The 22,577-nt window shown below is 37.3% G+C and overlaps 1 protein-coding gene across 1 annotated transcript; it reads right to left on the bottom strand.

Annotated features, from left to right (window-relative positions):
• Positions 1 to 3,923: 3,923 nt before the first annotated feature.
• PRL (prolactin) lies at positions 3,924 to 10,428 on the bottom strand. Its single transcript, XM_037844744.1, has 5 exons — positions 10,305 to 10,428; positions 9,462 to 9,637; positions 7,866 to 7,973; positions 6,294 to 6,473; positions 3,924 to 4,144 (listed from the first exon to the last, which is right to left on the bottom strand). The coding sequence occupies exons 1-5, from the start codon at positions 10,426 to 10,428 to the stop codon at positions 3,953 to 3,955; spliced, it is 780 nt and encodes a 259-aa protein (XP_037700672.1). The 3' UTR covers positions 3,924 to 3,952.
• Positions 10,429 to 22,577: the final 12,149 nt, after the last annotated feature.

The raw sequence follows: 22,577 nt of genomic DNA, 5'->3' as shown, positions 1-22,577 counted from the left end.
GAGCAAATGTTTGAGTGATGTAAACAGGAGAATCTGCTGATACTGCTCTCAGCGGGTTCTCACTTGTCCTTTAAAATCACATCCCTCTCTCCGTCTGCACTCCCTAAGCCCCTTACCATGCTCGACTGTTTCTTTTTTCCATAGCACGGTTCACCTGCTAACATACTATATAATGCTCTTCTTCTCATGTTTATGTTTATTGTGGGTTGTCTTTGTTCCTCAGTTAGATTATGAATTCCATGAGGGCAGGTGTCACCTACCACAGGCCCAAAGTGAAGTGGGCAGTAATTAAACAAATGATAAATGAGTAATAGCTGAGTAAGGGGCTGGCTTACAATCTAGGATTTAGTGAGTTTTATTAGCTCTTGTAGCTAAAGGAGTATACAGTTAATATTATGAGGTTAGGTCACGATTCTGTTTTCCTTCTCTTTCTGAACTACATTTGGCAATAAAGTTTTAGACTCATATGCTTACTAGAATGTACATTTTAAAAAACAGTATTAGTTGATTTGATTTCTTTATTCCAAATATAAGTGTATTACTTTTGTCTTGACAGTGCAAGTGTATTACTTTTTCTTGACAGTGCAAGTCAGTGTAATGAGTGGTTTTGACTCTTGGAATCAGAGAATCATTTTTAAACAACTGAGTGCCAATTCACATAGAACCTTCTTTGAAGAAGCCACCCCTGGTTACGCTTACCCAGCTCCTGTCTCTCTAGTATGATAGTGTGAGTGCGGGTATGTTTTAAAAACATATATGATCTTTTATACTTGTTCATGTATTGCTTTAAATGTCTTTTATTTCTTCATTTGTCTTTTCTGTCTTTACTATCCAAATAGGTTCTCATCACTGCAGAAGATTTCCAAGTAGCATAGTTGTACCTGGTTTCTTACTTGTGATTTTGGAAAGATGCTGGGGAAGAGTCATTCTGCTCTTAGGGTTTTATTTTCAAGAGAGTAGAATGCTTTTCTGTTCCAAGAGTCCTTAAATATGAATTATTATCTTAGTAATGGATGCTATTAAATTATTTATTTGATCTGTAATTAATTGACCATCAGCTGAAAGTATGACAATGAAGGGACAGTTCATTGGGGTGGATTCAGAAGTAAGGAACTAGAAACTGTTGCAGAAATGGAAAAATGTTGAGGGGGAACATACTTCAAAGTTTTGCTTAGGGCTTACTCTAGAAAGAAGGGAATTGTTTCCATTTTTATTTTTATGTTCATGTACTATGCTCTACAATGCATGTCCTATTTAAATGTTGAAGGGGACAAGTGACTTACAACTTACTATTTCTGGGGAGTATAAAATGCTTCTGGTATTTGATATAGATTAGCAGCATCCTTGAACATACTCATTTCTCTGATTTGTTATAGTAACTTAACATTTTTGTTGATTTCTAGTAAAAATTAGTGAAATAGAGGAAAACAAAGTTCAGATGCATTTGGATAAAACTTTTATCTAATCCTCTCCTCTCTCTGACTTCCCCATCATTCATTTACTCATTAGTCTCGAGATCTTGGATCCCTTTTCTGTCTTCTATCTGCCTTGTTCCCTCCTATAGACAAGACTTATTGATGTTCCTGTGTGTCTCATATCCTCTGCTTCTCTCCTCTTGGCAGAGCCCTCTTTGGTTTCCTATAGATTGTCATAATAATATTCCAGACAATAATATTCTTACTTTGGGACCTCTTCTTTTTCTCTACCAATCCCATACTCTCACGAACCCCAAAACCAGATTAATTTCTATTTTACACTTCTGGACATATCATTCTTTTGCACTAAAATTTACTGGTCTCTTGTTGCCTAGTAGAATGAGAACAAACTCCACAAATTGGCATAAACGACCTTCTACAATGCATAAACAATCCTCAGGTTTTTCCCCATTATTACCCTACAGGAATATGTACAGCACACCATGGGAGCATAAAAATGAGCAATATTAAATGTCTATTTAAAATATGAACATGCCTTATGTTTTTGGCCAAACTTGATTATTTACCGCTACCTTATAATGCTATATACTAACATCCGTTCCTCTGCTCAGGATGTGAAAGAACTGCATCATAAAATGATTCTGAATGAATTGGCAGATATGCTGAATTCCCATTTTTGCTTATAAGTATCCACCTAGCCTTTAAAATCACAAGCCATCACAATTTTGTACACTCCAGAAAAACTCCTTAGCTCTCACATCTAGATGTCTCCTGGCTGCCCTTTGATTCATTTTTTTTAATTATATACTGACCTTTCTCTACCATATATTATAGTAATTTGCTTATTTGTGTAACCCTCTCTGTATGATGTGAGAGCAAACTCCTGGAATAGAGAGATTTTTTTTAACCTCTATTTTTACCTCATATAGTGTGCATGACACATGATTTACAAATCTATGAGATCAGTGAATTTCAGAGCAAACAAGCTTGTTTGTTTCTGTTTCATTACCATTGTTGTTATTGCTATAGCAGAGCTATTTCTTCAAATGTAATGTCTTACATGGAAAGGCTGTGTGTAGAAGAGGAAAAAAAATAGATCACTTCTGGTTAGAAGGGAAGTGATACGGTCTTTTCAGAAAATCCTCTTTCCAGCTACCAATTGATGACTCTACTCATTTTTGTCTGAAAACTACAGCATTATATTTTCAGTTCTCTTACTATGTCACCATCAAGCAGGAAGAGGCTTTTTAATATCATCACTTCAATGGTTTCCTAGAAGTTAAATTTGTGCTTGGAATGATGTTTATGGGAGAAGAACACATGAAGATGTGTGTGGGCTAGTGGACACATTTGACAGTATTTTAGTCACTTTGGGTGTGACAAATCTAGTCCATCCAAGTTTTCCAACTCCATCTCCTATTCAATAAATTTAATGGTTTCTTCTCCTCTGTTGTGATTCAAGTTAGCAGATAGCCGAGCTTGAGCCTATTTTCCCCAATGGGATGCCTGTGGGATGAGGGGAACAGCAGCAGAAACTATGAAGACAGCAGAGCTATGGGGTGATAGAGCAATCAAGCCAGAGCATATCCCCAAGTAAAGAAACTTTGCAGTAGGGAGTCCCCTTTTGTGAGTGTCCTGAAAAATCATAAGTGTGCCCATGAGAGACTTGCCACTCAGGGAATTCATGGTTAATCCATGCCAGCAATGAGAAGGCTCCAAAAGCACCACACAGGTAAGCGGTTAGAACTTTTCCATCTCTGCTAATCCTGCATTCCATCCCAGCAGATCCAAAGGAGGGAGGGGGAAGAAACATTGCAGGAATTGATTATAATCTGCATTCCCCATTAGGTCCCTTGAGCCATAATAGAGGAGAAGGAACCTTTAAATTTATTGAATATGAGATGGAGTTGGAAACTTGGTTGAACTAGATTTGTTAGACCCAAAGTAACGAGAACACTATCACATTTGTCCAAGATGATGCTAAGTTGATGGGAATTTAGTGGAGCATGATTGAAGAGAGCTACTGGAGAAAGATAAAGCTATTTCGTGTTTGGATCCTAATAACTTTTAGATAGTTCAATAAACCTCATGGTATTTGGGGTTGGCTTTCATAAAGATGCTTGAGAATTCACTCTTCTCTTATCACGACTAGTATGATTAATAGTTTTTTAACTCTTTGATTCTAATAACTTGACTAACAATAATATACTTTGATTCTAAAGTAATCTGCTAATTGTCTTATTTGCAAGGCTGGTTTCTGCTACTTGTGACAAATTTTGATGCAAATTTCTCAATGATAGTGATGGATTTTCTTTTGATTTCCTATTAAATAGATATAAGAAACATAGACAAATTGGCTTTTTAGATTTTGACGTCTCTAAGGAGTCAGTTTTTATTTATTAAGAGGAGACCTATTACACTGAAGCATGCATTTAAAAAGCTATGAAACTAAAAGAAGCTTGCTTTGGAATGGATCCTTAAGAACCATCACAGAAATAGGTGGACTGGATGTGGGCTTAGCAGTTGCTGTCATAGATGATTCGGCACTTCAGGAGCTTGAGATAGTTGTCAATCTTATGTGAATCCCTGCGTAGGCAGTAGAACAGGTTATAAAAAGCAAAAAGGCGAGTGTCTTCATCAGCCATCTGCAGGGATGGAAGTCCCGACCAGACGGAGTAGACTTCATTTTCTTGGACTCCAGGTTGAACCTAATCGCCCAAAAGATAGTAACTTATTTTCAGTGTTATTAGTGTTTGTTTATCCTTGTTCCTTCTGACTGTTGAATTAAGATTTGGAGAAGTGCAGAATGCCAGGCTCCCTAGACAGAAGCATGGATTACTGGGCCAGTGCACCAGCAATCTATTAGTAATCTAAAAACCAGAAGCAGAGAACATGTGACATTGTCTGACATGCATGTGATCGCAGATGAAGCAGGAGTAGGGAGCTGGAGAGCTGAAATTTGCTATTTGAATATAGACTTGAATGGGAACGATGGAAGAGCTAGCCTTAATCCTCTCACTTAAGGAACCCTTTCACTTCCCTGATTTTTGTCCCTGATGTGCACTTTGTACTTTATTTCTATTGGCGGGTCACCATAATTACATTTTTTCCTGCTTTGAACCTAATTCTATTCTCTAGAGTGTAGACACCAAAGAGCTTTGAAATGATGAAGAGTGTCCTTGATACTTTAAGGTGCAGATAATCTAGTGATGCCTGTGACTAGGAAGATCTGCTGAAGTAGTCGGGAATTTCACACAGGACAGCTGCCCCCAAAATTTGTATGAGGAATGGCTACTTTCTTTTGAAGTCCTTGGTGTGGGAAGTGCTGGGAAAAGCACCTGTGAGAAGCGGGAGTCCTGATGGCAATCTCCTCAGTGATGAGGGCAGCTATGTGGAACTGTGGGGGCCTGATTTTGGTAACAGAAAGATACTGAGCACCAGGAGAGGGAGAGTACTCTGTAGCTCTGTGTTTTGTCGGCTTTGCATGCTGGATGTCTCCCAAGATCTTAGAAACCGAGTAACCAGCTTGGCAACTTTAGGGATGTCAGTTATTTTGGAGAGCTACTAGATTCAAATCTGGGCTAATTGTAGACCTTGATCTGCTGAATTTTATCCACAGAGTAAGAATATTTAAAAATCTGTGATTCTCTATTGATATTATATATATTATGTATATTACATATATATATTTGTTGCCTTGCTCTATGTTTTTTTATGTTTGGTGTTTGAGTCCTAAAACAAAATTTACTTTGCAAGGAGTAATTATATTTACAGGAATTAAAAAATAAGTAGTGGATTAAAAAACAGGGAAGGAAGTATTATAGAACAATTAAATAGTTACCTCAGAAAATAGGCCTAGAGTAATGAAGAAAGTAACCTGAAAGTCTAGGTGTTTTTTTCTCATACTTTCAAGGTTAAAATGTGCTGGATATATTCTCCCGTGAAAATGAAAAAATGATACATGATGTCAGGTACTTAGTACACAATAAGAAAAATATAAAATTGCTCCCATTATTATTTCTATAATCATATACTTTTCTTTAGATCATACATTATTTCTGAGAACTTCAGAAAGCTATTCATACCTTACCTCACTATTGTTGAGATTATCCTATTTGAGTAGAGACATATATTGCAAATTTTAACTCAATCTAAATATGACAGATTGTTTGGGGAGATTAAATGCAGTGACACGAGTTTCCATTTTGGAGCCCAAACCAAAAGGAAATTTAGAATGAGACAAATTTCTGTATATTACAAGCAAAAAACTCCCCCAAGAAGTGTACCTCCTTCTTTCCTGGATCCCCTGAAATCTCATGCTTGTGTGTTAGTGTTGATGCTACGGCCTCATCTTTTCAATTTCTTCCTTTCCCTGACAGTTACTTCCAGGTCTTTGGGGGAAAAACACACCACCCAATCCAATTTTGATTTGCACCCTTTCCACTCACATCCTTTGGTGTGGGGAGAAAAGAGAAAGACTGACCCGAATTTCAAAAGTGAGTATCCTGGGATACTTTTAAGAAGCATTCATCTGGTAGATTCTGCTCTACAGTTTTCCTTCCCTGAAAATATTTTAACCACCTGTCCTTGGGAGAGAGAGAGCCTTGGGTAGATTTTTGTGCAATGTAGGAAAGGCTGCACCTGTCAAGAACCACAGACTTCTGAGATTCACTTACAAGAGACTCTATTACTATGAATTACTAGTGTCATGAAGCACTTTCTTTAGTTAATAACAGTCTAGAATCTAGAATGCGTAAATTTCATTCTTTCAAAGTGAGATATTTCAAAACTCATTCCTCATCACAGAGATCACCTCTTTCATTACAGAAAAAGAAAAACGCATCAGGAGAGACTTACCCGGCTGACTATCTTCTCCATGCCTTCTAGAAGTCGTTTGTTTTGCTCCTCAATCTCTATGGCTTTGGACAGGATAGCATCTGGGGCTTCTTGCATACCTCGCACTTCAGTGACTAGATGATACAGGGGGTCGTTCCAGGAGCGTAGGACTCGGAGTACTAGGTTCAGAAGGTCTTCATGCTACACAGCCACATAAAACAAGCCCATTAAAATAAATGTTAATACTATGGGTTTAATTACATGTGATTTTTGCTCAGAGAGGCTGACCTAAAATATCTCTTTGTTATTCCTACGTGTATGCAAAAAAAAAAAAAAAAAATTGTAGATGATAAAAGTTGTAAAAAGGTTAATATTTAAGCTATTGGCTTACAGTTTGCTAAACCAAAACAAAAAAAAACCTGACTTATTTCAATAACTACCACTAATAAGAGTTTTGATTCATAACATGAAGAGTTTTGTTTTTCCTCTGAAATTCTCCCATCCGCCCACTCAGTGAGTTGTTTTACATTTGCTGTTTTGCTTGTCCATTGGGAAAAATGGAAAAGTTTTGTTGGAATTTGATATGTGCCTGTAGTACCTGACTCAGGAAAGACAGTTTCCACCAGTGTCAGTCACTAGGGGACCAAGTCGTTTCCACCCAAGGATTTGTTCTTGCTAATGAATCAAGATGTGCGTCAATATAAACATTTGTTATTTGTAGTTTTATTTTAGGATTTTAGGAAAAAGAGGCAATGAAAACGTAGCATTTATAAACATGCTTTCCTCAATTATCTCAACCTCTGCCCCTGTCCTGCTATCAGAATGGTCTATTTTGTTGACATGCAGGTGGATAAAACAGCACAATGTTATCTTTAATAATAGCATCAATGGACTTGGCAATGGAGAATTTGTCCCCAAGTTCATGCTTAGTACCAAGATTGCACATGAAACTATGAGTAGCAGATCATCTCTGATTTAAAACATTTGCTCTGCTGATGTCCCTGAACTGGACTGGTGGTAACAGAAATGCAGAGTAGAGAAGAATCGAAAGGAAATGGACACCAGAAGTAGGCGAGGGCAGAGGAGTCATTGAAGAATATAGAAGTAGGCGTCAGAGAAGTAGAAGTAGAACTAGAGGGAGAACTTGGAGGGTTCAGGAAGAGGTGGCTTAAAGTGTGCAGTGGTCAGCAATGTTAAATGCTGCCTGTGTAGGAGTCTCTAGTAATGTCTAATAAATAAAACTACATTTGCATTTCTTACATAGGCATGAGTTTGCAAACCGTATATTTTACAATAAGGAAATCCAATTTAGTTCACACTTTTGTACAGAATAATATCTGCAGTCTAGAGACAGTACATTGGTTAAAACCGTGTTGACTGCATGGACAGTTTATGGATCTATTTATTTTGCTGCTGCAGTCTTTAAGATTTTATTTTACCATAACTCATCGAATACATATGCAGTTTAGCTTTGATTGCTTATTCCTTCTTTGCTTTTCTCTGCATGCGTGGTTTACGTTATCTCTTAACTATAAGGTGATATCAGTGTCTTGCCTTTAGTTTCTCAGTAAAATGCCTGAGTAAAAGACTCACATGGATCTGCTGGGCTTGCTCCTTGTCTTCAGGAGTAGAGAGGGAGGAAGTATGGCAGCTGTTGATGGTCTTTGTTATGAACCCTCGGCCTTGGGCATATTGTTTATCCTGGAGGTGATCAAGCACATTCAATAAGTTGAAATTGTTCGGTCACTGAATAAATGAATCCACTGTCAGATTATGAATACATTTAATAGATGTGTAATTTTTTTTTAAATGAGAGCTACATAAAAATTGAAACTAACGAATTAAGAAAGTAACCCTTTCTCTTTTCTTTCTGTTATTTCTATAAACTCATCTTTTTCATCGAAATTTTTTAAATTCCAACCTCTTCCCTTCTTTGCAATTCCCTTGTTTAGTTTCAGCTTTCCCACAAGTTGCTATTTGGAAAGCAATACCAAAATAGCAAAAACATGAAACATTAAGTGTTGATTATTAAATACATCTTTCTTTAGTATTTGAGCCAAACACCATAGTGCATTTGTACCTGTTTAGCTGCTTAATCTCATTTGATGTGGGTCTGAATTGATACGCCTGACTTAACAGATATTATGAAAATATAATTTTTCTTTGATTATCCTCTGAATCCATACATCTTATTCCTTAACCATGTTCATCAAACCTACAGAATAACAATTTTTCTGATTCTGACAACATAAATCAGAGAAAAGAAGGCACAACATTTTAGGACGTTTTAAGCAATTGATTGAAAATGAGAACAGATGAAAACTACCTAATACACTGACAAAGAAAAACTAATCTTTAGCAAAACATAGTGAAAGTTTAAGGGATTACTAGGGAAGGTTTGGAAGATAAAAGATGGTCAGTCAAAAATGAGGAATCAGAGAAAAACCAATAAGTAAAAAGAATTGTGTGAATAAATATAAATTTTGAGCCACATTCTCTTTGGAGGTCCTTTGTTTTACTGAAGCACTTATCTTTTCTCTGCTCCTTGACTTACCTAAAGGAGTTAACATACAACTTTCAAAGTGTGTTAATCAGAAAGAGAATGAGTGTTTCTAATTTTACGACAACCTTTTTATTATAATGATAAACCTATAAACTGGAAATCTTAGAACAGTGATTCCCAGCATTTGGGGTGTCTGAAAAGGTGTTAGTATTTGTTTGTTTCTATGACATGGGATTCAGCTTAGTTTAATTTTGTTCAACCTGCCCAATTCTCTGCGGTGCAATTCTCATTTATTGGGTATCTGCAGTGTGCTAGGTGAAGAATGCCTGGGGAGACATATATGGCCCTTACGTGCAAGAACAAGAAATCAGCACTCTTCCTTTTCCTCAGCCCCAATGGAAAGTGCTTTGTGTCTAGTGTGTAAAAAACTATTTTAATTTTAGAAAATAAAGCGAATTAAAAGAAATTTTTAAAAAATAACTACATTCTGAAAATTGGAACACTGGGATTTAATGAAACTATCCCTTTTTTCTTGTTCCACATTTCATTAGCTGATGCCTTTTTTTAATGTATTAAGATGTGTATTTGGAAATTTGGCTCATGAGGTTTTCTTGATTAAAGCTTTAGAAGCTCAGTCATTCACGTGAAGGTTCCTTCTGGGGAGAAGTGAGAAGTACAGTACTTACAAATTCGTTGAACATTTCTGAGGAGAGGTTATGGATGTAGTGTGACAGGATGACCGCGCGGTCAAACAGGTCCCGGAGGGACACCTGGCAGTTGCCGGCTCCGCTGGGACAGACGGGCAGGGAGGCCACGGTCTTGCACGACAGCAGGTTTGACAGCAGCAGCAGCAGGAGTGACCCTGCTTAAATAAAAACAGGAGCCACTTTGAGGTGATCCATTCAGCTGAGGTTATCAAAAGTAATCCTGCCTAGGGAAGCCTTATCACTCCCCAGTGCCTCCAGCTTCATGATTTGGTACTGTAATAGCTGAGGGGAAGAATCAACACCTTTCACTGTGTAAATTTAGTTATATAATTATATTTGCACAGATATGTCGTTTGAGAAGTAGGTACTCCTTGCATTTTTGTATTGCTCCCCAGAAGTGCTTCTGTACTTTGCAAACATTTGGAGCTTAAATTAATTTTGAGCCAGGGTGTTCAGGCCATTCTTTCAAGATAGTTGGATTCCCTGGGAGTTTCTGAAGCATTTTCAGCAGCTGGGCTCTCTAGGAGTTTACAAAGTTTTAACTATGCATTGTCCAGGACTTGCATTTTAGACAATGAAATGACAAGAATACCACAGTTGATCTGTTTGTTTTATCTTTGTGACTGATAAGAACAAACACATGCTGACATTGAGTATGAAGAAAATTCTATCATGCATTTGCTTGACATTTTACTGAATGTTTTTTTAAAATTTTCTCATTTGAGCTTCACAATAGCCCTGTGAAGTAGACTTGGTCTTTGTTATTATCATCAAAATATACTGATGAAACAGATGGTAAAGAGAGGTTAAGTAGTGTCCCACTGTTAGAAGGTGGAGGAGGCAGGGTGCCCAGTGCTGTGGGCCTTTCCTCTTTATCCTGTTGTATCACACACAGCCTTGGGCTCTTCATCTTCCCATGAGTAGCACGGACTGCATTAGTAGTCATGGTGGCTCAGTGTCTGCAGAGCTTATTGCCATTACTTGTTAAAGAACAACACTTTGTGATTGCATGATAACATAGGCCCTAAGACACTTTATTTTACCCACTTTTTCTACTCTATCTATAAAACACCCACTTTTTATATGTTAGACAATGATCAGAGATGGTTTAATTAGCAATTTGTTATCTTATTAATAGGACAATACCTCTAATATATCAATAATTTACTTTCAAAAGGAAAGAAATAACATGTGGTTACCAAATTAAAATCAGTTTTTAACTTCAATGGAACTATTCCAAAAGAATATCTGATATAATAATGTATTTATCAGAAAACTAAGTTTCCATGTCACTTTCCTAAACTCACTTGGAAATGTCCAAGGTAAAACAGGGCGAATCCTAATAATTTCTATGTAAAAAGAATGCCTAAAATAACTTGGGTATAGAATGTAGTCAAATAACTTTTTAAGTGTAAAATAAAAGAAAAACATTAATTTGTGACAAATTGGACTCATAAGTCTCTTTTGGTCTCATTCTAGTCAAGGGTTTCTCAACCTCAGTACTATTGACATTTTGGTCTGGAGAATTCCTTGTTGTAAGGGGCTGTCCTGGGCATTGTCAGCTATTTATTAGCATCCTTGACCTCTACCCATCTGATGCCAGTAGCACCCCCTGCACAGTTATGGTAACCAAAAATGATTCCAGATGTTGCCAAATGTTTTCTTGGGGGGAAAATTACCCCCAGTTGAGAACCATTCTTTAGTTGTATTTTGTCCATATAGAATGCTTTCCACAGCAAGGATTGGATAGTTCTAAAAGATGTAAATCTGAAGCCCCTTACTAATGGGATATTAGCTAAACTTTCAAATTAATACCCCAACAAGTGTTGAGTTGTTGCACATACCTCTCAGTGACGATCTCTTGTTGTCCATGCTGGTGAGAATCATGGAATACACTTCACCAGAGAAGATCTGGAAGTCCTATAGCTTTCTCTTTCCCAGATATTGGCTTTATAAACCGTTGACATCATCATGAATGTATTAATCAGGCATTCCCTTTTCTCTTCTTGGTCATCTATTTCCGTCACTGAGATTATCCCCATAATTTCAAACATCAAATGGTATTTTATTTCTTATTCATATTCAGGAAGACATACTAGGCAGAAATGAAAATTCTAGGAAGGATGTTGATTAATTAGACCAAAAGGAAATGAGAGAAATGATGAAGGTGAGATTTGGAGACTAGTTTGGGTTGGAAGATCTGTAAAACCACGGAAGTCATTTACTTTAAAATGTGCCTTTATTTCTCTGCAATTTCTTGAATATATAGCATTATGTTTTACTTAGATGATGATCTCATGTATTATTGAAGGGTATTCTCTTTCTGCATCATTTCCCCTTCCTTTTACACATTTCCCTTTCCTTTTACAATTCTGATTTGTCTTTCTGAAAAATGATATATCCTTATGTTTTGTAATGTATGTTTCCAACTGTTTAGTTCTTTCGATTTTAACATATATGGAAAGTTGTATTACCATTCCCAGGTTATATTAAGGAACATGGGCTTGGAGTGATTAAATGATAAAGATATAGAAGAAATTATTAGTCAAATTAGACCATGGAAAGAGGAATTAGGGATGTGAGGAAGGCTGGAAAATGAATCATTTAACAAACATTGCTGTGTACTCATATCTTGTTCTAAGACGAACAAGGCATCATCTCTTACCTTTAGGAGTTTATTTTGGGGAAGTGACATGGTAGTTTTTAAGGGCAAACACACACACACACACACACACACAAATACTGACATATAATGTAGTAAACCACAATTCTAGCCAATTATTTCCACTGTCCTCAAGGATTGGGAAAGGTAAACTCTTATTAATCAATTTTTGATCACTTTTATCTTATCTGACTGCAAGCCACTCTGGGACTAAAGTGACAAAAATTCTTTCATGGGCTCAAAAGTTCCCATCACTATTTAAAGATTTCCTAAATGAAATGATTGTAATGAATAAGAACTAAGTTGTTAATGACTTTCTCTAATTTTTAAGTCCATGTGGCAGGCATGTAAAGCAGTCTGTGACCTATAAGTTCAATTTTGCTGTATTTCTCTTACAGTAATAGACTATGACAGATGAAGTAATTTTAAAACATCTCTTTCTATGGCATTAGTTTATCTATAGTTGGTAAGGCCACATATGTGCTCCAGCAATTATCTAACTGCTCTTATGGCAACCTAGAAATCTAAAAACTGTCTTCCTAATTGCTTAAGCAGTCCAAGATTTTTGAATCATAATCATCAAGTGTAATTATTTATAGGTGCAGTCAATCTGTAAGTTGAGTCAGGGCTCCAAACATTAATCCTTGTTATCCATTTTTCCTCCGGATGATAAAAGTCTGAATTGAGAGAGCAGTGTAGTACGGAAGAGAAATTAATGCTGCCTTGCACTACCCTCCTCCCTTAGAAACTTGAATAAGAAAATCTGCCATAAGAACTGACAGCTTAATCTTAAAATTTAAAGGTGTTGCAACTTTCGTAGATAGGATAAGAGAAACCTAGGAAAACCTGAGTTGTGTTTGTTCAGTAAAGGCCAATCGATTTATCTGACTCCAAAGAGGGAGGTATGTGTTTCTCTGTAAAATTTATTGCATGCTTCCTTGCTGCTCCACAGCCCCATGTTTCCTAATAGATAGGCTGTTGAAATATTTAAATGATGCAAGAGGCTTATATTATGGAAAAAGTCATAGTCCTCTTTATTCTTTGTAACTGCTCTAAATGTCCCCTGCTTTTCACCTTAATTTTTGCATGTGCTTTCTTGCAGGCTTTTCTCTCTGTCAGACCTTGCCCTGAAGGTAGAGTAATAAACAAGTTCACTAGAATTGACTTGGGTACTTTTATTTGCAAAAATTCTTTTGTTTGCATTATTGTTATGACTTGTGTTTAAATGAAGAGCTGATGATTAATTTCCGTCTGATTTATGTTGAGGAGCTGACTAAGTCATTTAAATGATGCTAGTGTCCATGCTCTTTTTACTACCTGACATAGATGATTTTGCCATCCTTTCAAAATGATTTTAATTTTTAACATTGAATGACATCATTCTTAATTAGTAGTGGAAATTGTATTTTCTTTATTTTTTTACATTTATGTTAAAGTTGGCAATAATTTTATTTTGTCATTTATGACAAAAAATATTTTAAATGACTCACATAAGTTGAAAGATGTCTACTGCCAGATATAGTGGGGAATATTAAAGGGTGAAAAAAAATAGAGGTTTAAAAAATCCTCAGAAAAAATGTATCTCAAGGATATTTCAATTTATTTTAGTAACAAATTATCTAATAAATGATAAAATGGTAGAATTTGTGTTGTTTATTTTCAAAAATTCCGAATAACCATCTTCCCAAACTTGGACTAAAAGATTAGATAGAATATATGTTGTTTTAATTACAAAATATCAGAAAATGTAAAGAACACATTGAGGAGATGATCAATCACAAGGTTGCTTTCTTGAAAGCTATGGTTCTCAGGATGAGGAAAATTTAACAATTTAATTACATTCTATTATTTAGATTAACTTCATGCATATTAAGACATACACCCTTTTACCTAAGTCTCCATGTTCCAATTCTTGTTTCTTGTTGGCTTTACAGATCATCAGCTTTCCTAAGTGTCCCCAGAACTCAAGTTCTTAATCTCTTGGCAATGCCTTGAGGGCATTTGATCCTTAAATAAGAAGGCCGGCCATGATGGAAGATTTGGAAATTGCCCCTGTGATTTCTGTGTTTTTTTTTTTTTTTTTTTAACTGATATAAAATTCATGTTCTCTGAACTAGTTCTATGAGTTCTATGTGTTAGTTTATCCTATGAGTTTCTTGTCATGTGCTTGTTCTAAACCATCTGTACCTTTGGAGAAATTTTAATGCTCAACACACACTCACTCTTTGTCAAATGGGAAGTGGATCTCTGAAGCATATGTGTATGTGTGAGTTTATGTATGATCTTTGTCTAATAGGAATTGGGACTCTGAGCCATGTGTACTTCCATGGATAATTTTAAATTATATAAATAGCAGGGCATCACCAAACAGAAGAGAAAGCTCTAGTAATAGACCAGAGTCCCAGAGGCTCCCAGAGCTGACAGACATTAATTCTTTAATTGCTCAATTGTGGTGAGACTGTGGGGGTTCCTAGGGGAAACAGGAACTGGGGCACTTGAGAGGTCAGGGCAGCAAATCTGTATTGATCTGTAGGGAAGTATTTCAAATATTTATAAACTCATAGGTCCATATATGTGCTTGCACACTATTACCTCTGCCTTCCTCCACTGCTGATTATTTCGAATACATTGAAAGTACACAAAGTGAGAAGCAAGGTAGATTTTTCAAGGAAATACTCCAGTTCCACCCTACGCATCCTTCGTTCTCCAAAACATTTTTTAGTTGGAATTTGTTTAAAATATCTTAGCTGTGACACATCCATTTATTGTTTTCCCCTTATTTACTCATCATATGCAACATTACTAACTAGTGTAATATATACTTTGATAGGGATTAACCAAAGTGACAGTTGCTTAGGAAAGCTCTTAATCGTTTGGGTTGACATGGAAGAAAATGGGCATATAAATAAGAACTAATTCCTTGCTGTAATGCTCTGTTGGCCGAAAGCAATTAAGATATATATAGTAGATTTTCAAATGCCAGGGGGAATGTAAACAGGCTATGAGGAGGACTTCTGATGTAAGGGAGATTATAGAAACTTTACTCTCTCTAATTCTAATAAAATGAACAAAAGCTAAGCTTAAAAAAATTAGCAAAATTATACCAGCTGTCAAAGGTGGAAGGAAATGTGATCATGTTCATTTTTTCATGGTTTATATCTGAGAATCAATAATAGATATATAACTGATTTTTTAAAATAAAAAGGTTTAATCATATGCAAGGTTATGATTATAATTACTAGAAAAATGGAAAACATATTATGAACCTTGTAACTTACCAGATGGAGAAAATATGACCAGCATACATATATACACACATACACATACACACACATACATCCATATAGCAAAAATACAAGACATCGCATTTAATAAAAGATGGAAACAAAGAAAACATAAACAACAAAAATATAAAATTAGTTGCAGAATAAGATTAAAAATTATGGCAGAAGATTACTTAGTGTGCCAGTTTGGATAGGTTATGTCCCTCAAAAAGACATGTTTTAATCCAATCTTGTGGGTTATTTGGATTAGGTTGTTTCCATGGAGACCTGACTCACCCAGCTGTAGGTCATAATTTTGATTAGATTATTTCCCTGGAGTTGTGGCCCTGCCCATTCAGCGTGGGTCTTGATTAGTTTACTGGAGTCCTTTAAAAAGAGCCACGCAGGCCCAGACGCTTGCTGACACTTGCTGATGCTGATACTTGGACATGCTTGGAGATGCAGACAGAGGGATGTTTGGAGATGCTAAGCTAAGAGAAGCAGCCCAGAGTTTTCCCCGGAATATGCTAAGACATGACCCCAAGGTGCTCAGAGAGAAATGTCCTGGGAGAAAGAACCAAGAACCCACAGGAGCTGAGAGAGGAGCTGGAACACAACCTGGGAACGGCAGACACCAGCCACATGCCTTCCCAGCTGACAGAGGTGTTCCAGACGCCATTGGCCATCCTTCAGTGAAGGTATCATTTTGTTGATGCCTTAGTTTGGACACTTTTATGGCCTTAGAACTGTGAATTTGTAACTTAATAAAGCCCCTTTATAAAAGCCAATCCATTTCTGATATTTTGCATAGCGGCAGCGTTAGCAAACTGGAACACTTAGTAAAAACATTTCTGTAAAAATGTGAAATTCCAATTAGATGCTGTATATAAGTGATGTATCTAAAAGTGTGGTTTTCAAAAGGTAGTGGTGGTGGTAGTGATTCTGCCCCCCCACACACCCCCAGGGGACATTTGGCAGTGTCTGCAATCATTTTTGATTGTCATAACTGAAGTGCAGGGGGTGGTGCTATTGGCTTCTAGTGGGTAGAGGCCAGGGATGCTGTCAAATATCCTAAAATGCACAGGCCAGCCTCCAATTCAAAATATGCCATCCAAAATGTTAATAGTGCCGCTGTTGAGAAACCTGGATCTATAATGCAATACTGAAGAAAAGTTAAAATATAAATACAAAAAAATAAATATACCAAGTGAATTATTTAAAATTGCTGGAGTAGTAATATTACTAACAGGCAAGTTTAAGTCTAAGGAAAAAAGTTTTAAATGAAGCAAACTTTGTGATATCATATACAGTCAACAATGGGGATACAGCTGTCAACAATCTTTATCTACTCACTAATAGCATCAAAAACATAAAATATATACTCAGAAAATGTTAGGAGAAATTAACCAAGACATAAAAGTAGGAGAGGATATATGTGTGTTTATTTCAAGCACATCTACAATAAATGACATTATACTTAGCCATAATGAGATTGTAACACTTTTTAAAAAATTGAGAATACATAGCAATAAGAATATATAAGTAGTTCAATTTATTTTATGTTTTTCTCTTAATGGTGACCAATTATTATTAAATTGTTGAAACTCAATAACTGAGTCCTTATCTGTGTTAATTTCTTTCGGCACTCAACCCTATAGTCTTCCCCTTGACAATCTTTTCAGAGTCACCACTTTACCTATCATCTCCATGAAGATGACACCAATATATATATTTTTTTATCTTGCCCTGATTTCTCTTCTGAGCTGTCATCCACCTGCTAGACATTTCAAACTGTGTCTGAAGATATGCTTAATTATTAAAAGAAAATCCATAACAATTCCTCTTTTCTCTCAAACCACTATCCTCTCAGTCACCTGCACTGAGTTTCCTTGTTTCCTTTTCCTTTGGCTCCCTTGCATCACACTCAGCCAGTTGCTATGTCACAATTATTCTGCCTTCATGACCTCCATAAAATTCTCTTTCCTGCTCTAGCCCAGATATCTTGCCCTGGATATTTATAATAACTTCTCTTCCATTTTCTCCTGGCTATGTCCATGTCAATTTCAACCTTGTTTTCCATCAGGAAGAATAATTATCCTAAAGACAACTTCTGAACAAGTTCTCATTTGTCTAAATCATAGTATTTGAGAGTCAGAGTTAATCAAATCAAATATTGCATTTAATAGGTGAAGAAAATGAGGTAGACATATTTAATTATTGACAGACATGTCCTGGAACTCCAGATCTTTTACCTGCCAGACTAATAATATTTCTTCTTGCTTTATATGCTCAGGTTCACTGAGCTTTTTGTACTTCTCATGGTAAGTATTGGGGAGGAGATACAGATGTGACTTTGAAGACACGTTGGGAAATGCATTATTATTTCAAAGAAAATGCCAAGGTAGTTCCCAAAGAGAGAGTAGAGAGGAATGGGATGCTTTAAACACTTTGGGGAACTTTAAGGAAATGTTATCACTGTCAAAGAGAATTTAAGTGCTATTCAAAACATGTTATAAGAAACAATATGTTTGTTAGAATACTTCTTATGAGTTATGTGGGTAAGGAATGAAAAGCTATTAAAATTTTTTCTGCAAATTGGTGTTTGGTTTATCTGCTATTTTGGTCTTTTAAGAATTCTTTCAGTAACATAAGCCTTATACATGCCATAAAATTTTCATTTAACTTTTTCACTTGTCACTTCTGTATCATTAGTAGAATGAAAGTCAAGGAATTTTTGCAGATAAAAAAAAATCAAAGGTGACAGAGCAATCTGACTTTGGGCATACTTCATACAACACTCATGAAAACGTGGAACTGCTGAGATCAGCAAAATCTGTAAGTTTTTGTGGCCAGGGGACCCGCACCCCTCCCTGCCAGGCTCAGTCCCATGGGAGGAGGGGCTGTCAGCTCCGGGAAGGAGAAGGGAGAACTGCAGTGGCAGCCCTTATGGGAAACTCATTCTACTGATCCAAAATCCAACCATAGATAGACTGAGACCAGACACCAGAGAATCTGAGAGCAGCCAGCCCAGCAGAGAGGAGACAGGCATAGAAAAAAACAGCACGAAAAACTCCAAAATAAATGCAGAGGATTTTTGGAGTTCTGGTGAACATAGAAAGGGGAAGGGCAGAGCTCAGGCCCTGAGGCTCATATGCAAATCCTGAAGAAAAGCTGATCTCTCTGCCCTGTGGACCTTTCCTTAATGGCCCTAATTGCTTTGTCTCTTAGCATTTCAATAACCCATTAGATCTTTGAGGAGGGCACCCCCCCCTTTTTTAATCCTTTTTTCTTTTTATAAAACAATTACTCTAAGACGCCCAATACAGAAAGCCTCAAAGACTAGCAATTTGGGCAGGTCAAGACAAGAGCAGAACTAAGAGAGCTCTGAGACAAAAGGCAATAATCCAGTGGCTGAGAAAATTCACTAAACACCACAACTTCCCAAGAAAAGGGGGGTGTCTGCTCACAGCCATCATCCTGGTGGACAGGAAACACTCCTGCCCATCGCCAGCCCCATAGCACAGAGCTGCCCCAGACAACCCAGTATGACAGAAGTGCTTCAAATAACAGGCACACACCACAAAACTGGGCATGGACATTAGCCTTCCCTGCAACCTCAGCTGTTTGTCCCAGAGTTGGGAAAGTGGAACAGTGTGAATTAACAAAGCCCCATTCAGCCATCATTTCAGCAGACTGGGAGCCTCCCTACACAGCCCAGCAGCCCAAAACTGCCCTGGGGGACAGCACTCACCTGTGACATAGCACAGTCATCCCTCAACAGAGGACCAGGGGGTGCACGGCCTGGAAGAGGGACCCACTCGCAAGTCTCAGGAGCCATACGCCAATACCAAGGACTTGTGGGTCAGTGGCAGAGACAAACTGTGGCAGGACTGAACTGAAGGATAAGACTATTGCAGCAGCTTTAAAACTCCAGGATCACCAGGGAGATTTGATTGTTAGAGCCACCCCCCCTCCCTGACCGCCCAGACACACGCCCCATATGCAGGGCGGGCAACACCAACTACACACGCAAGCTTGTTACACCAATTGGACCCCACAAGAGTCACTCCCCCACTCACCACAAAGGCAAAGCAGGGGAGAACTGGCTTGTGGAGAACAGGTGGCTCGTGCACGCCACCTGCTGGTTAGTTAGAGAAAGTGTACTCCACGAAGCTGTAGATCTGATAAATTAGAGATAAGGACTTCAATTGGTCTACAAATCCTAAATGAACCCTATAAAGTTCAGCAAATGCCAAGAGGCCAAAAACAACAGAAAATTATAAAGCATATGAAAAAACCAGATGATATGGATAACCCAAGCCCAAGCACCCAAATCAAAAGATCAGAAGAGACACAGCACCTAGAGCAGCTACTCAAAGAACTAAAGATGAACAGTGAGACCATAGTACGGGATACAAAGGATATCAAGAAGACCCTAGAAGAGCATAAAGAAGACATTGCAAGACTAAATAAAAAAATAGATGATCATATGGAAATTAAAGAAACTGTTGACCATATTAAAAAGATTCTGGACACTCATAGTACAAGACTAGAGGAAGTTGAACAACGAATCAGTGACCTGGAAGATAACAGAATGGAAAATGAAAGCATAATAGAAAGGGGAAAAAAATGGAAAAAATAGAAACGGACCTCAGGGATGTGATAGATAATATAAAATGTCCGAATAAAAGACTCATTGGTGTTCCAGAAAGGGAAGAAAAGGGTAAAGGTCTAGGAAGAGTATTCAAAGAAATTGTTGGGGAAAACTTCCCAAATCTTCTAAACACCATAAATACACAAATCATAAATGCTCAGCGAACTCCAAATAGAATAAATCCAAATAAACCCACTACGAGACATATTCTGATCACACTGTCAAACATGGAAGAGAAGGAGCAAGTTCTGAAAGCAGCAAGAGAAAAGCAGTTCACCACATACAAAGGAAACAGCATAAGACTAAGTAGTGACTACTCAGCCGCCACCATGAAAGCGAGAAGGCACTGGCACGATATATTTAAAATTCTGAGTGAGAAAAATTTCCAACGAAGAATACTTTATCCAGCAAAGCTCTCCTTCAAATTTGAGGGAAAGCTTAAATTTTTCACAGACAAAGAAATGCTGAGAGAATTTGCTAACAAGAGACCTGCCCTACTGGAGATACTAAAGGGAGCCCTACAGACAGAGAAACAAAGAAAGGACAGAGATACTTGGAGAAAGGTTCAGTACTAAAGAGATTCAGTATGGGTACAATAAAGGATATTAATAGAGAGAGGGGAAAAATATATATGACAAATATAAACCAAAGGATAAGATGGCTGATTCAAGAAATGCCTTCACGGTTATAATGTTGAACGTAAATGGATTAAACTCCCCAATTAAAAGATATAGATTCACAGAATGGATTAAAAAAAAATTAACCATCAATATGTTGCATACAAGAGACTCATCTTAGACACAGGGACACAAAAAAATTGAAAGTGAAAGGATGGAAAAAATATTTCTTGCAAGCTACAGCCAAAAGAAAGCAGGTGTAGCAATATTAATCTCAGATAAAATAGACTTTAAATGCAGGGATGTTTTGAGAGACAAAGAAGGCCACTACATACCAATAAAAGGGGCAATTCAACAAGAAGAAATAACAATCATAAATGTCTATGCACCCAATCAAGGTGCCACAAAATACATGAGAGAAACACTGGCAAAACTAAAGGAAGCAATTGATGTTTCCACAATAATTGTGGGAGACTTCAACACATCACTCTCTCCTAAAGATAGATCAACCAGACAGAAGACCAATAAGGAAATTGAAAATCTAAACAATCTGATAAATGAATTAGATTTAACAGACATATACAGAACATTACATCCCAAATCAGCAGGATACACATACTTTTCTAATGCCCACGGAACTTTCTCTGTTGTGGACAATTAAGGTAGCATATAAAATATTCACCTTCAGCAATACCGGTAACATGTAACATGGCCGCCAGGGCTGATGCAAGAACAGCCTAAGCTATAATTAGCCTTCTTCTAGGAAGTAACAGTAGTTACTGCCCAAGCAGTAGCTAGTTGGCGCCTAAACAGTAGCCGCCCATTGGCCATCCACCCCAGCAACAGCTACCACCAATCCCAGACCCCCAGCAACAGCAACCGCCAATCCCCCTACGTTTGCCTTCCACCCTAGCAACAGCAGCAGCCAATCCTAGATCGCCACCCATCTTTACTAGCCACTCCCTCCACCCTTAGAGTATATATACCCTGCCTCTTCAATAAAATTTTGCAGCTTGATCAGAAACCTGTCTTGCTGTCATTCCTCGTGTCTCTTGTCCCATACCATTCCTCCCTCATGGGACTCAGAGCCTCCGTTGAACGTCCCGCGGGCCGGGACATTTCTCCAGAATAGATCATATGCTGGGACATAAAACAAGCCTCAATAAATTTAAAAAGATTGAAATTATTCAAAGCACATTCTCTGACCACAATGGAATACAATTAGAAGTCAATAACCATCAGAGACTTAGAAAATTCACAAATACCTAGAGGTTAAACAACACACTGCTAAACAATCAGTGGGTTAAAGAAGAAATAGCAAGAGAAATTGCTAAATATATACAGATGGATGAAAACGAGAACACAACATACCAAAACCTATGGGATGCAGTAAAAGCAGTACTGAGGGGGAAATTTATAGCACTAAACACATATATTAAAAAGGAAGAAAGAGCCAAAATCAAAGAACTAATGGATCAACTGAAGAAGCTAGAAAGTGAACAGCAAACCAATCCTAAACCAAGTAGAAGAAAAGAAATAACAAGGATTAAAGCAGAAATAAATGACATAGAGAACAAAAAAACAATAGAGAGGATAAATATCACCCAAAGTTGGTTCTTTGAGAAGATCAACAAGATTGACAAGCCCCTAGCTAGACTGACAAAATCAAAAAGAGAGAAGACCCATATAAACAAAATAATGAATGAAAAAGGTGACATAACTGCAGATCCTGAAGAAATTAAAAAATTATAAGAGGATACTATGAACAACTGTATGGCAACAAACTGGATAATGTAGAGGAAATGGACAATTTCTTGGAAACATATGAACAACCTAGACTAACCAGAGAAGAAATAGAAGACCTCAACCAACCCATCACAAGCAAAGAGATCCAATCAG

This window comes from Choloepus didactylus, chromosome 7, assembly GCF_015220235.1.
Source record: "Choloepus didactylus isolate mChoDid1 chromosome 7, mChoDid1.pri, whole genome shotgun sequence".
Lineage (NCBI taxonomy): Eukaryota > Metazoa > Chordata > Mammalia > Pilosa > Megalonychidae > Choloepus > Choloepus didactylus.
This window is presented reverse-complemented; position numbering and strand designations above follow the sequence as displayed.

Bases quoted from the DNA above. Each gene is read 5' to 3' on its own strand.
- PRL (XM_037844744.1), bottom strand. From the start codon at position 10,428: ATGACTACTAATGCAGTCCGTGCTACTCATGGGAAGATGAAGAGCCCA. The intron at 6,474-7,865 runs GTGAGTCTTTTA...GTGGCTGTGTAG, and splicing joins AGCAAGCCCAGCAGATCCAT to CATGAAGACCTTCTGAACCT. The intron at 4,145-6,293 runs GTAAGTCTCTCC...TTGGGCGATTAG, and splicing joins TGGAGAAGATAGTCAGCCGG to GTTCAACCTGGAGTCCAAGA.